At 35.2% G+C, this 12,601-nt stretch overlaps 1 protein-coding gene and 1 long non-coding RNA gene across 3 annotated transcripts in view; one reads left to right on the top strand and one right to left on the bottom strand.

Annotated features, from left to right (window-relative positions):
- LOC128202471 (uncharacterized) overlaps window positions 1-12,601 on the top strand; it is a 338,352-nt gene that overhangs the window by 23,344 nt on the left and 302,407 nt on the right. The gene's annotated exons all lie outside the window — the stretch shown is intronic.
- Window positions 1-12,601, bottom strand: part of LOC113520003 (netrin-B-like) — a 233,002-nt gene that overhangs the window by 9,702 nt on the left and 210,699 nt on the right. Inside the window, exons 2-4 of one of the 2 annotated variants that reach the window (XM_052902948.1) lie at window positions 4,849-5,037; window positions 1,804-1,953; window positions 777-839 (exon numbers count right to left, since the gene is read on the bottom strand). In XM_052902948.1, coding sequence (XP_052758908.1) covers window positions 777-839; window positions 1,804-1,953; window positions 4,849-5,037 — 402 coding nt within the window. Of the gene's footprint in view, window positions 1-769; window positions 840-1,803; window positions 1,954-4,848; window positions 5,038-12,601 lie in introns of both variants that reach the window. The other variant, XM_052902949.1, reaches the window with a different exon arrangement.

Below are 12,601 nucleotides of genomic sequence, written 5' to 3'. Positions count from 1 at the left end.
TTCTTTTTTTTTTTCAAAATGGCGTTGCTTTAAAATTGTTATTAATTTTAAAATTGGTGTATTTTATCACACTAGTCATCATTTTACTTATTAATATTTGATGCAATTGTGTTCTATTTTTAAACTTTCGAACGCCTTGACAAAAGAATCAAACGTCGACTGACTGTTTTTTTTGGGATATTTTTAATACTTAATTTACAACAAATATTATGACACATGCCTTGAAATATAAATAAAAGTAAAGTGCAAATTATAAAAACACGATAATGCCTGTAAGTACATTGAATGAGTTGACGCAGAAAACAAAAATAATTGATTTTAATAAAAGAATACTTACAGCCACTTTTACAATGACCTCTCAAACACGCTTTGATAGTAAATTTTAAAGTGCGAATAATAGGCGCTTAAAACATTAAATTTTAAGAGTAAACAATTTAAAGCGAAAAAGTGGAGTAAAAATTTTTAAATATACATACTATATTGATAAGCCGAGAGAAAAAAAAAATTAGCAAATATTTTTAATTAGTATTAAAAAGAGGAATCGCAGCTAATTTAAGTATAGTTTATTTTCTTGGAATCAAAGAGGCAAAGGCATCACGCCATTTAGCTTAAAAAGTTTACTAATTTGGAAATGGAAATATATTAATTTTGTGTTTTTTTTTTTATATAGCAGTCTAAGAAACTCTGGTAGTTTTAGCGTGTTTGAGAGATGGTTTCCATTTGGTTGCGGTGTGGTTGTGAGGCGAGAGTGCAATGAAGGTCCACTTACTACTTACCGCGGCCCGGCTCGCCGTCCACCGCTTCCATTGCTTGCACAGCTGTCACCACGCGCGGTATACCTGAGCACACGCATTGATAAATTAAAAAAAAACTCGATTTCTTTTTTTGTATATTTTTTTATATAGATTAAAACCACTAGCCATTAGGCTCGAGTCACTTCGAACAAAATAACTTTGTATATGATATATGTAACTAATTCATTGAAAATTTTACATAAAGCTATATTTTTTGGAATACTTATTACTTATCTACATCAATATTTTGGACGGAGACATATAACATATAATATTTATATGTTATATGTATATATAAGAATATTTATTTATTTAATTGTATTGATTCTTTTAAGTTGTTACATAGATTCATTTTTCAATTTCAATAAAATAAGAGCAATGACAACTCTTAAATAACGTAGTACGGTGGAAAAATCATTGGATCCAATAACATTTACAGATTTTGCAATGTCTGCATATGTGATCTTAAAAACATATGTTTAAAATAGAATAAGAGTCTGAGGGGATTTGATGTCATTGGATTTTATATGATGTTACACTAGTTAACATCACATAAAATCAATAACATACTTACATATATAACATTACTACTACCCTAATTGTGATTGACGTCGGTTAAAAAGATTTTCATTGATTCAACGTAGTGATCGTTGAATGTACAAAATGGCGATCGAAAAAGGCGGAAACGTTAAACATGGCGATATTCTGAAGAATAAAACTAAAATTAAAATACTTGACGCTGGTAGAAATGGTCGTAAATGTAAAGACCGATTGCCGTAGCAGAAAAGAAAATGAGACTGAGGTATTTTATAATAAATAATTTATATGTCGTAAACATACCTATGCTATAAGTTATAACATAAATTACTTAATTTTATTTAATTATTATCGCTTTATTTGTTTTTTTTTCTGTTTAATTCATTTAATTTATTTACCTGAAACATGGGTACAATAAATTATTTTAAATTCTGTACTTAAGTATGTATAGAGTCTCTCAGTTGATACTCACGTATGCAGGGCGCGATGTGACTCCTCGATTGCTGGAAGCCTTTAGCGCACCGGTTGCAGGTGGTACCTGTGACGCCGTCCTTGCACGGGCACTGGCCACTCGTTTGGTTACAGGTCTTCCCACTCGCTCCCACCGGGTGGCAGTCGCATGCTAAGAAAAGGGACAACAATATATTTACATGAAACCATAATTGAAACGACATTTGAAAAAGTTATTTTTACCCGCTAACAATTTAAAAAAATTGACTCAAATTACTTGTATTAAAAAAAAAATGGAAAAGATGGTAAAGAAAGAAGAAGAAAAGCTCGTGTTTTTAATTACACACTCTTTATTGTTTATATGGTGAAAACAAGGTGTCATACCTTGTAAGTATTAATATCTAAGGAGTGTTTTTATAGTATGTAGTACCAAAGTAGGGAACTAACTCCCAGCAGTAGTATTTCTGAATAGACACGACATTATAACCTTTAAGAAAAGAGCATATTCCTTCAGAACGGGCTAGCAACACAGCTGCATTTTTCTGATGTTACTAGTGTCTTTTTTTTACAACTTAGAACGGCAAACACGCTGACGGCCCACCTGATGGAAAGTGGTAACCGTCGCCTATAGACATGAGCAGTACCATGGACATAACAGAGTATTCTGTTTCGCCCATGATACCCCCCACGCGTTGCCATTCCTGAGGACTCAGGTGTTATTCCTCTGTACCTAGTAAATTCACGCCATATCTCACCCTTCAAACCGAAACACAGCCATGCAAACACAGCTGCTTCACGGTTGAAACACGAATGAGACACAGGTACCCAAGCAATCGACTTTTGTACAAAGTCTCTCTCTGGTAAATCTGGTTTATGGGTGAAGATAATCACTTTGACTTTGAGGACACTTTGAAGATAGTTTCTTCAGGGTCGGTAAAACGCGCGTAATGAAACCTGGTATTGCAGGCGTTCATAGGCTACGGTAACCGCTTATCATCAGGTGGACCGTAGATTTGTTTGCCACCTCAGTGGTATAAAAAACATGGTAATTTAGTGCTCGCTTGACCTTTAGTTTGCCCTCTACGTTATAAAAAAAACCTACATTTTTTTATTTTAATTTATCTTTCTTTACAAGTTTAAATGATAAATAAGTTCTTTTTATTCTCTTCCATTATATTGGCAACATTCGCTTCCTTATCTCTACCTTATTATGTCTGGCCGAAAATAGCTGTTTCTCAATCAAGGCGTCAGCAAACACGTTCCCTGTAATAGCGTAGCTCCCAAAGGGCCAATTTTGTCCCGATCGGCTGCACTCGATTCCGGGACAATTTTTATGGGCAAACTATCCGGGTGATCCGCACCCCGGGAAATGGACCGCAGTTGATTATCCGTTTGTTCGCCTTTATGGGGTTACGGACTTTTGTTTTTTTCTCTTTTCACATTTTCCAATATTGCTTTTGTCTATGTACCTAACCTCTGTAAGTGGTCGTTGGCGGGAAATGAAACCGGTTCGATAATATTGTTTAGATTAAGAAGCGTATTTGTGTAACAAAAATACTATAACAAGGTATCGACAAAAATGAAGTTACAATTTGATTTTAGCAATATTTGTATTTGATTTAATTTTAATTTTCTGATTTCTATCAAAACTACCTTTCGATTCTCGAATTTCTAAAATTACCATGTAATATCTATGACTTGTATTATAAAGTATGAAGTTATACAATATCTATGGTTTTAGTTAATTCTTTTTTTTTCTAAACATATTAAACAGTATAAAATATATCTGTTTTTATAAAATCCACATAACCACACAAAATGCCATTTAAAGTATTGAATCTCTCTATACACAATTTACAATAAGATTAATTACAGGCTCGATTCAAGCCGTCGCTTGACCGTCTACGAAGTCCATAACATATTGGCACCATCGTCAAACGATGCCACGATACCAGATGTCTTCAGAATAAAGTATTAACAACGCTTGACTTCCGTCAAATGGAGCATGAAATAAACGAACCCTCCCATACATGGCCCATAAAGCGTGTACGGTGTGAAGTTTCAGCTTACTGTTTATTTGATCGCGTCTGTACAGGTGTAAAACTTTTACGGCCCCCTTTATTTATTTTATCTGTGCACGGCGCCGGACCATGTATTTTTAACTTGGTCCAATAGATAACACTACTCCATGGAGCCGTTAGGGTTTTCCATCAAGTTACACCATTTATTTATTAAGGTTCGCCTATAACTTTTTAAATTTTAGGCCATCTTTAATTGATAACATAAAAATGTTATTAAATTATTTAAACAATAGTATGTAAACTGTTTAAAAACTACAGCATGGGGTTCTTCAAAAGGGGTAAAAAGGTTTCTTCAGGGTCAGCAACGGGCGCGTAATACCCTTGATATTGCAGACGTTTATAATCTACGGTAATAGCTTACCATCAGGTGGGCCGTAATCTTGTTTGCCACCTCAGTGGTATAAAAAAGAACTTTTATTTAGAATTTTCTTCTTTCATTAATTTTTAAAATAGAATAAAATAGAAAATATTTTTAAAGAAAAAAATTCAACAACTCTTATTTATGACTTTTTTTTTAAATTATCTGAAATAGTGATTACTAATTTATTTTGCGCAATTTATAAACTTTTCAGGTATTTTTTATACAACTTAGAATGGCAATCAAGCTAACGGCCCACCTGATGGAAAGTGGTAACCGTCGCCTATAGACATGAGCAGTATCATGGACATGATATCCCCCATGCGTTGCCATTCCTGAGGACTCAGGTGTTATTCCTCTGTACCCAGTAAATTCACGCCATATCCCACCCTTCAAACCGAAACACAGCCATGCAAACACAACTGCTTCACGGTAGAAACACGAATGGGACAGAGGTACCCACGTAAAAGACTTTTGTACAAAGTCTCCCTCTGGTAAGCATAATGACTGGCAATGAAAGAAATGGAAAATTTATTTATGACGAAAGGCATTGGAAAAGGCCATAGCTCTAAAGACTTACAGAGAGTAGGGGATAAATACTGACTCAAATGCTAATGTAGATACTCACGTTTGCACGCCTTTTTATGGGTGATCGGCTTCGTGGGGTCCCTGTAGTACCCCTCGCGGCAGTAGTGGCAGTGTCTACCGGCCGTGTAGTGTCGACACTTGAGACACACTCCCCCGCTGGCCCGTCCCGACAGCTTGTACAGTTCCATGTTGAAACGGCAGCGGCGGGCGTGCCCGTTGCAGTTGCATTCTGTAAAGATAATTTACAAATTAATATTTTATAAACTTATTAACAGAGTTTATAATATTATTTGAGCATCTAGCGCTCGCGTTCGCGTCATAACCGCTCATGATTAAGGATTACGAATTGATTCCGAAACTAGTCGTGTTTTCTCGACACGTAACCAGAGGGAGACTGTACAAAAGTCGGTTGCTTGGATACCTCTGTCCTATTCGTGTTTCTACCGTGAAGCAGTTGTGTTTGCATGGCTATGTTTCGGTTTGAAGGGTGGGATATAGCAGTGAATTTACAGGGTACATAGGAATAACATCTGAGTCCTCAGAAATGGCAACGCATTTACCCCCCATGCAAAACAGTACACTTTGTTGAGTTCATGGTACTGCTCATATCTATAGGCGACGGTTACCACTTTCCATCAGGTGGGCCGTCAGCTTGTTTGCCAATCTAAGTTGCATAAAAAATATATGATCTTGGCTCGAGAAACGACTAAATTGACCAATATTTCATTGATTACCTAATGTCCTATCAAATTCAATAAAACCAAGCATAGTCAACAAGTTCTGGTAAGTGTTAGCTATCATATTTTTTACGAATGCTTTTATAAGAAATATATATATATATATATATATATATATATATATATATATATATATATATATATATATATATATATATATATATATATATATATATATATATATATATATAAAATGAGTCGTGCTGCTGGATCTGCTTATGGGTATGGTGGCTTTAGTTGTTAGTTGTTGTGTAGACTTGAAATGAGACGAAAACTAAATTTAATTAAGTATGTGTTAAAAATAGTGTGGGGGGAAAAATGTAAGCAAACTGTACTGGAGTCAATATCAATAGGAGCGCCCAGTAACTACGTGCGAGCACGTCGACGGCACTTATTCGATGTTCCATTACGAAGAACAGAGTTGGCTAAGCAAGCTCCCCTATCTCTTGCATTGAAACTACTCAATGATATTTTGAGCCAGTATCCGCAATTGGATGTATTTGCCTCCAACTTGCTGGAGTTTCGTCGAGTGACCATAGAGTATTTGTGTTCAGACGTTTTTTGTTTCAGTTAAATCTTTTTATATTATTTTTGTTATTTTGTGAAATATTCCTTTTTATACGTTATTGTAACCATGCTTTCCTGGGTGAGCGTATTGGAAGACTGTAAGGCTTACCCAGAGGATGTAATAAATAAATAAATAATAGTTGTAAGCTACATATATTTCTCCGTACTTTTTGATATAAATGTATCAATATACGTTTTGTTTGCCTATAAAAAACTGTTACACTTAGTTCTAAGCTCCATAATTGTTATATATATTTACATTATTTTGTGGAAAATTGTTGGAGAATCTAAATTAATAAATATTTCCAGTAAATAAATTAGTATTAGAAAGCCGTAGCTGCGATGTTATAACAAGCAATGACATATAGTGCTATTAGCTGGCCCCCGAGACTCGTGCAAGCTGAATGTTGAGCTATTAATATTGCAGAACTAACGTCGGCTCACCGTTCACTTGACAAATAGGTTTATTTATACATATTTATATTGAAATCATATATATTTTAGATGGTACAGTGAATAGATTTGATAAGGTAAAGTGATACCTAAATAAACTACGTATAGTATTTTTTTTTAATGGGTGATAATGGAATGGTAACCCCATGGTAATGGTAAATGGTAAAGTCAAGGATGATAGATGAGGATGAAGTAAGTCAGTTAGCCCATCGTGACGAATTCAACAAGGGGGGGTTTCCAGGGGGGACCACGTGGAGGTCGAACTAATAAGGCATATTGCTAGCGATGGGGCTGTCAAACTCCATTGCTAACAATCCCTTTTCCCCCAGTATATACTTATTTATCATGTTTTTGAATACTTAAAACTATTTTTATTTATTAAGATATTCCCAAATAGAAGATATGATTAATATTGTATTCCACAAAAAAGCGAGTTCAATTATGGCATATGCCTCTCTTAAAACGTCTCCAAAGACTAATTGCGGTTGCTAACCCGCCTGCCAAGCGTGGCAACTACTGGCAAACCTCCCCAAGGCGGAGGCTCATGTCCAGCAGTGGACAGTTAAAGGCTGCTATGACGATATGAACAGTCTTGAGAACTGAAAACATGTAGTAGGTATAATAGATACGTACTTAATTCACATATTTTACTACTTTTTGCTTCAATTGTAAGTATTTTTCTACCTTATTTTCTTTTATCTGCTTTTCTAATTTATTTATTTATATTGTATTATTTTTAAATAGTACATAAAGGAGTGAATAAATTAATAAATATAACAAATAAACACAATACCAAAACATACCTACTTTAAATACAGATAATACCATAACAACGAAACCAAAATTACGTAACTCTAACATCAGCTCCGTGACATGTACTCTTCAACAGTAACTTGCGGCATAGACAAAGAATACTCCGCCTGGCCAGCATATGCGCAGGCGCCGCCCACCCCACATAAACCTGTCAACGACATGATCTGTTGCTGAAAACGTATCAAAACTAACGCTTCACAGATGGCCGCCTTTAAAAATTATAACGGTTCCTTTATAGTTACGTCTCACCCAGTAAACGTTTCAGTACTACATGATTTAGTGTTTTATGAATGAGATTTGTTTTATAATATGCGTTTTTACCCTCCCAAATAGGGGGAATGTGGTTATGGGGTCTAAAAGCCCTATTGCTAGACATATATATTTCCCCAGGGGACCATCGTGAGTAATTCTTATGGAAATCGTCACTATGAACTACCTAACTGATTTACCTGGGTGGAAAGGGATTGTTAGTAATGTAGACTGAGAATCCCATTGCTAGCAATATACCCAACCAGGTCGACCTCCACGCGGTTCCCCCTGGAAACTATCATGGTTAATTCCTGATGAATTCATCATGATGGGCTAACTGGCCTGTTTTCATTCTCATCTATCACCCTTCACTGATGCTCTGCCAGCGTATCCCGTCAGCGCAGGCGGGGTTACCATACCATTTTCATCCAACAAAACAAAATATGTTGGTTATCTTAATAAATTTTATACTTATAATAGAAGGAAAATAATACACTTATATTTTTTGTTTGTGAAGGCAATAGTTGAGTTTATTGCCCTATTTTCCTTTGGGCTGTAACTACTTTCTGGAAAAGGCGGGAGAATTTAATGTCGCATCATAAAGAAAAATATTTATAGGCTAGAATTTCCCAGAATACAAACTACTGTACTTATACAACTATATCGTTATATTTATTAATTGTCTTTGCTTATGTCCTATATTGTATATTTCAAATAACCCTTTCAGACCTGAACGATACGGGCGTGAGTTGTAACTTTAAAAAATTCTAAAATCGCGCGCAATTCATTTTTACGCACGAAGCTGAAATAACATGATAGTGAGATTCTAAACCAGCCAAAAAGAAATCATTTTAGCGGTTAGGTGGTGCAGTAGTCTCGTGCGTGCCGGCTAGATGGCTTGGCTCCAAAACACGAAAATATATTTAATCTGAAAGAGAAAAAATCTTGGGTCTGAAAGGGATAAAGTATACTCATTCATTCATTCATACAATTGAGTATGACTACTTAGGTATTGTTGTGGGTAGTGTACTTATTACTATGTCGATGGTACTTGGATGAATAAAGAAGTTGCCATCGTGACCTCGCGTTTACTTTACACAACATGGTGGCAGCGGTGGGATATAGAACTTGCTTCATAAAATTGTCATCCAAAGTAAATTTAAGTTTCTTAATACACATTATATTTTAATATAATAATTATCGGTTTAAGCTCGACTAGTTTGGAGATCAATTCGTGAACCTTAATCATGAGCGGCTGTGACACGAGCACACATATATATACTGGTCCTACATAAGTATATAAATCGACTAATTCAATTTATGCTTCGATTTGTTACAAATTTCATTTGGAGAATATTCATTTGGAGAATATTTCCGTGATAATTTTGACAAAACTTCCATATATTTTAAAACTTTTTTATAAGTGTAATGTAAAGTTTTTTTTTTTACAACACAGGGGGCAAACGAGCATGCGGCTCACCTGATGGTAAGTGACTACCGCCGCCCATGATCACCCACAACACCAGAAAGTATCAATAAAGTACTTAAAGTATCAATTATAAAATATTTCTGTGGTAAATCTATCTATTATGTACATACCTTGCATCTAAGTACTATAAATATTAATAACAAGTAATGAAACTGTATATAGTTTAAAAAAAAAGGTAATGCATATTCTTGAAAGTAAGTTAATTCTATTATATAATTCACAAGTGAATACACAAGGAAAATTTCGATCATGCAAAATGTCATCTATCTGTCAATCAATAGAATGTATGGGTAGAGATATAAGGTTTCTAAGTAATTGACTTTCAAGTATAATTGGAATTTATAGCATAGAAAACCACGTGGTGACACGTAATAAATTTTACATAATGTAATTTGTTATTGTACAACTCCGGAGGAAAGGTTCGTTGTACTCGTATGTATTATGTTTTCAAAAAACTAAAATCCCATTCGCTGCATCTATTTGGTGCGCTCAAACTATCACTAGCTTCAAAACCTCTGTAAAGTTCTTCTATCTCCCTCTTAAGTACTTTTTTTTATGCGTTTTTCTTCATCTATCTCCGTCATTCTCTCCTGTTGTATCATGTGCTTTTTTTTTATACAACATAGAATGGCAAACAAGCTGACGGCCCACCAGATGGAAAGTGGTAACCATCGCCTATAGACATGAGCAGTACCATGGACATAACAGAGTATACTGTTTCGCCCACGATACCCCCCATGCGTTGCTATTCCTGAGGACTCAGGTGTTATTCCTGTGTACCCTGTACATTCACGCTATATCCCACCCTTCAAACCGAAACACAGCCATGCAAATAATTGCTTTACGGTTGTAACACGAATGGGACAGAGGTACCCAAGCAATCGACTTTTGTACAAAGTCTCCCTCTGGTATTAAGTATGTGTATATATATATATATATATATATATATATATATATATATATATATATATATATATATATATATATATATATATATATATATATATATATATATATATATATCACCAATAAATTTTTGTAGTTACGGAAGTTATGTTCATATTTCACAAATGTAATAAAATTTCTACTGGAATCGTTTGTAGATGAAAGATATTTAAAAAAACAATTATATAAGGGGCTTTAATAGGAGCAATAGAAGTCATAACTTTTTTATATAAATTTTGTCTGTCTGTATGTTTGCTCCGGTGTCCCACAAAAATTACTACAGTAAATTTAATACAGTTTTCACCATTATGTTCCTGTAGAAATAATTTAAAAACAGAAACACAGCCATGCAAATACAACTGCTTCACGATAGAAACACGAATGGGATAAAGGTATCTCCCTCTGGTGACCATTTAGGTTCATTTATATTCTTGTATCCCGTTATTTCACTACTTATTCACTTTTCAAACCGTATCCCGTTAGCGCAGGCGTTACCATACCATTTTCACCCATAAAAAAAAAAAAAACTATATACTAGTGTTTAGCCCGTGGTCGAAATTCGACCATAACATATATTGTAATAAAGGAATTTATTATGGTTGTGTTTGACGTTCAGTAAGGCTATAGACAAATAATATCAAAGGCAAACAATATTAATCTATTCTCAATTTGACCACAGACTTTAACAATAGATAGATAGATAGACAAAAGAGTATATACTCGTATGCGTGTGTGTGTGTCAAATACATGGTAGTGTGTGTAATGTTTTTTTTTTTTGTACTGATGTAATATATTTTTCATACATATTTTTTTTAAAATAGGCATTATCCACTCCTTCTCTATATAAATTATAAGTGTGCGAAATTTCATACTGCTCCGTTCGCGCAATTTTCGTAAAAAGGGGTACAAAGTTTCCGCTTCACGTATTATAAGTATATATTACTAAATGCCATTTATGTCTTCAAATACCTCTAGTCGTACCTTTTATTCCAATACGGCGGACATTTTATTCGTCAGCACGCGTCCGTGCTCATTGTGACCAGTAAAAAGTAGGGACGGAAGCCAACTCTCACGTACTTACTGGTATGTTACTCGGAGGAGACATGAAGTTACGTGCACGTGTCCGAAAGAACCGTGATTATTGGCGTATTTAGAACTATTTTCCATGAGGTGCGGCCCTTAAAATTGTGCATATACATATGTATGGCGAAACCCCCATAGAAAGGAGACTTATGTTCAGCAGTGGACAGTTAACGGATGATAAGGTGACGATGATGATGATGAAAGCCAAATATCATTAGTTTGAATCTAACAGATTTGAATCGAACAATAATTGTTAGTAATTCGGAATCGACCTGTAAAGCTACAAATAGCTACCGTATCCAGATATCGCCAACCTTTGTTAATAAAATATCACAAAATCCGATTAAACATTTAATTTACTAGTATAATATAAACAGCCGTTAACTTCTATAGACAGGTCAAGCTATTAAGAACAATTTAACTCGCATAATCTCTTCTCAATGTTCCGAATAGTAATCGAATTACTTATACGGCATCCAGTTAAAAGTCGCCGTAGACGACAGACGTCGCCAACGGCAGCCCCTCTTTAACGACATTAAGCCGTGAGCGGCAAATTGTCACACTCGATATAACGAGTTTATTAATTTAATTAATCTCGCCTTCGCATGGATGTATCAACGGGTAATTACCACGTACCGTGCGTTGAGTACCCCTGACTTGTTCGAGACAATTTTAATCAGTGTAACGTATGAATGGTATTAACTTTTATGTACGTGAAACGTATTTCGTTATTATTATTCATAAATTATATTAAGTGCCTATAAAATGTGCCGAAGGTTTAAAATGAATGGATACTTTGCAGTCTCTATATGAGAGATATGATTTGTATTGGGCGACATACACTTTTTTTTATGCATCTTAGAATGGCAAACAAGCTGACGGCCGACCTGATGGAAAGTGGTAACCGTCGCCTATAGATATGAGCAGTACCATGCACATAACAGAGTATACTGTTTCGCCCATGATACCTCCCATGCGTTGTTATTCCTAAGGACTCAGGTGTTATTCCTCTGTACCCTGTAAATTCACGACATATCCCACCCTTCAAACCGAAAGCATTCACTTCATTGTGTTTGCAAAAAAAAACTTAAGTGCAGTTGTCAATCCGTTTGCCAAAAATGACAACTACTGGTAAAACTCCCGTTATAGGGAAGGCTTATGTTCAGCAGTGGACAGTTAAGGGTTGAAATGATGATAAATGATAAGTCATCAGCTTAGTTGCCACTTTCAGTAGGTTAAAAAATTATTTACATCTCATTTCATCACAGAGCCAGTAGTCACTATGTTATTTCAGAGCTTTTTTTTATGGGTGAAAATGGTAGCCCCGCCTGCGCTAACGGGATACGCTGGCGGAGCACCAGTGAAGAGTGATAGATGAGAATGACAACAGGCCAGTTAGCCCATCATGATGAATTCATCAGGAATTAACCATGATAGTTGGCAGGGATAACCGCGAG

Source organism: Galleria mellonella, unplaced genomic scaffold (genome assembly GCF_026898425.1).
Source record: "Galleria mellonella isolate WM207_F2 unplaced genomic scaffold, CSIRO_AGI_GalMel_v1 utg99, whole genome shotgun sequence".
In the NCBI taxonomy this organism is placed as follows: domain Eukaryota; kingdom Metazoa; phylum Arthropoda; class Insecta; order Lepidoptera; family Pyralidae; genus Galleria; species Galleria mellonella.
The sequence above is the reverse complement of the archived record's forward strand: the minus strand, read 5'-3'. Positions and strand labels throughout refer to the sequence as shown.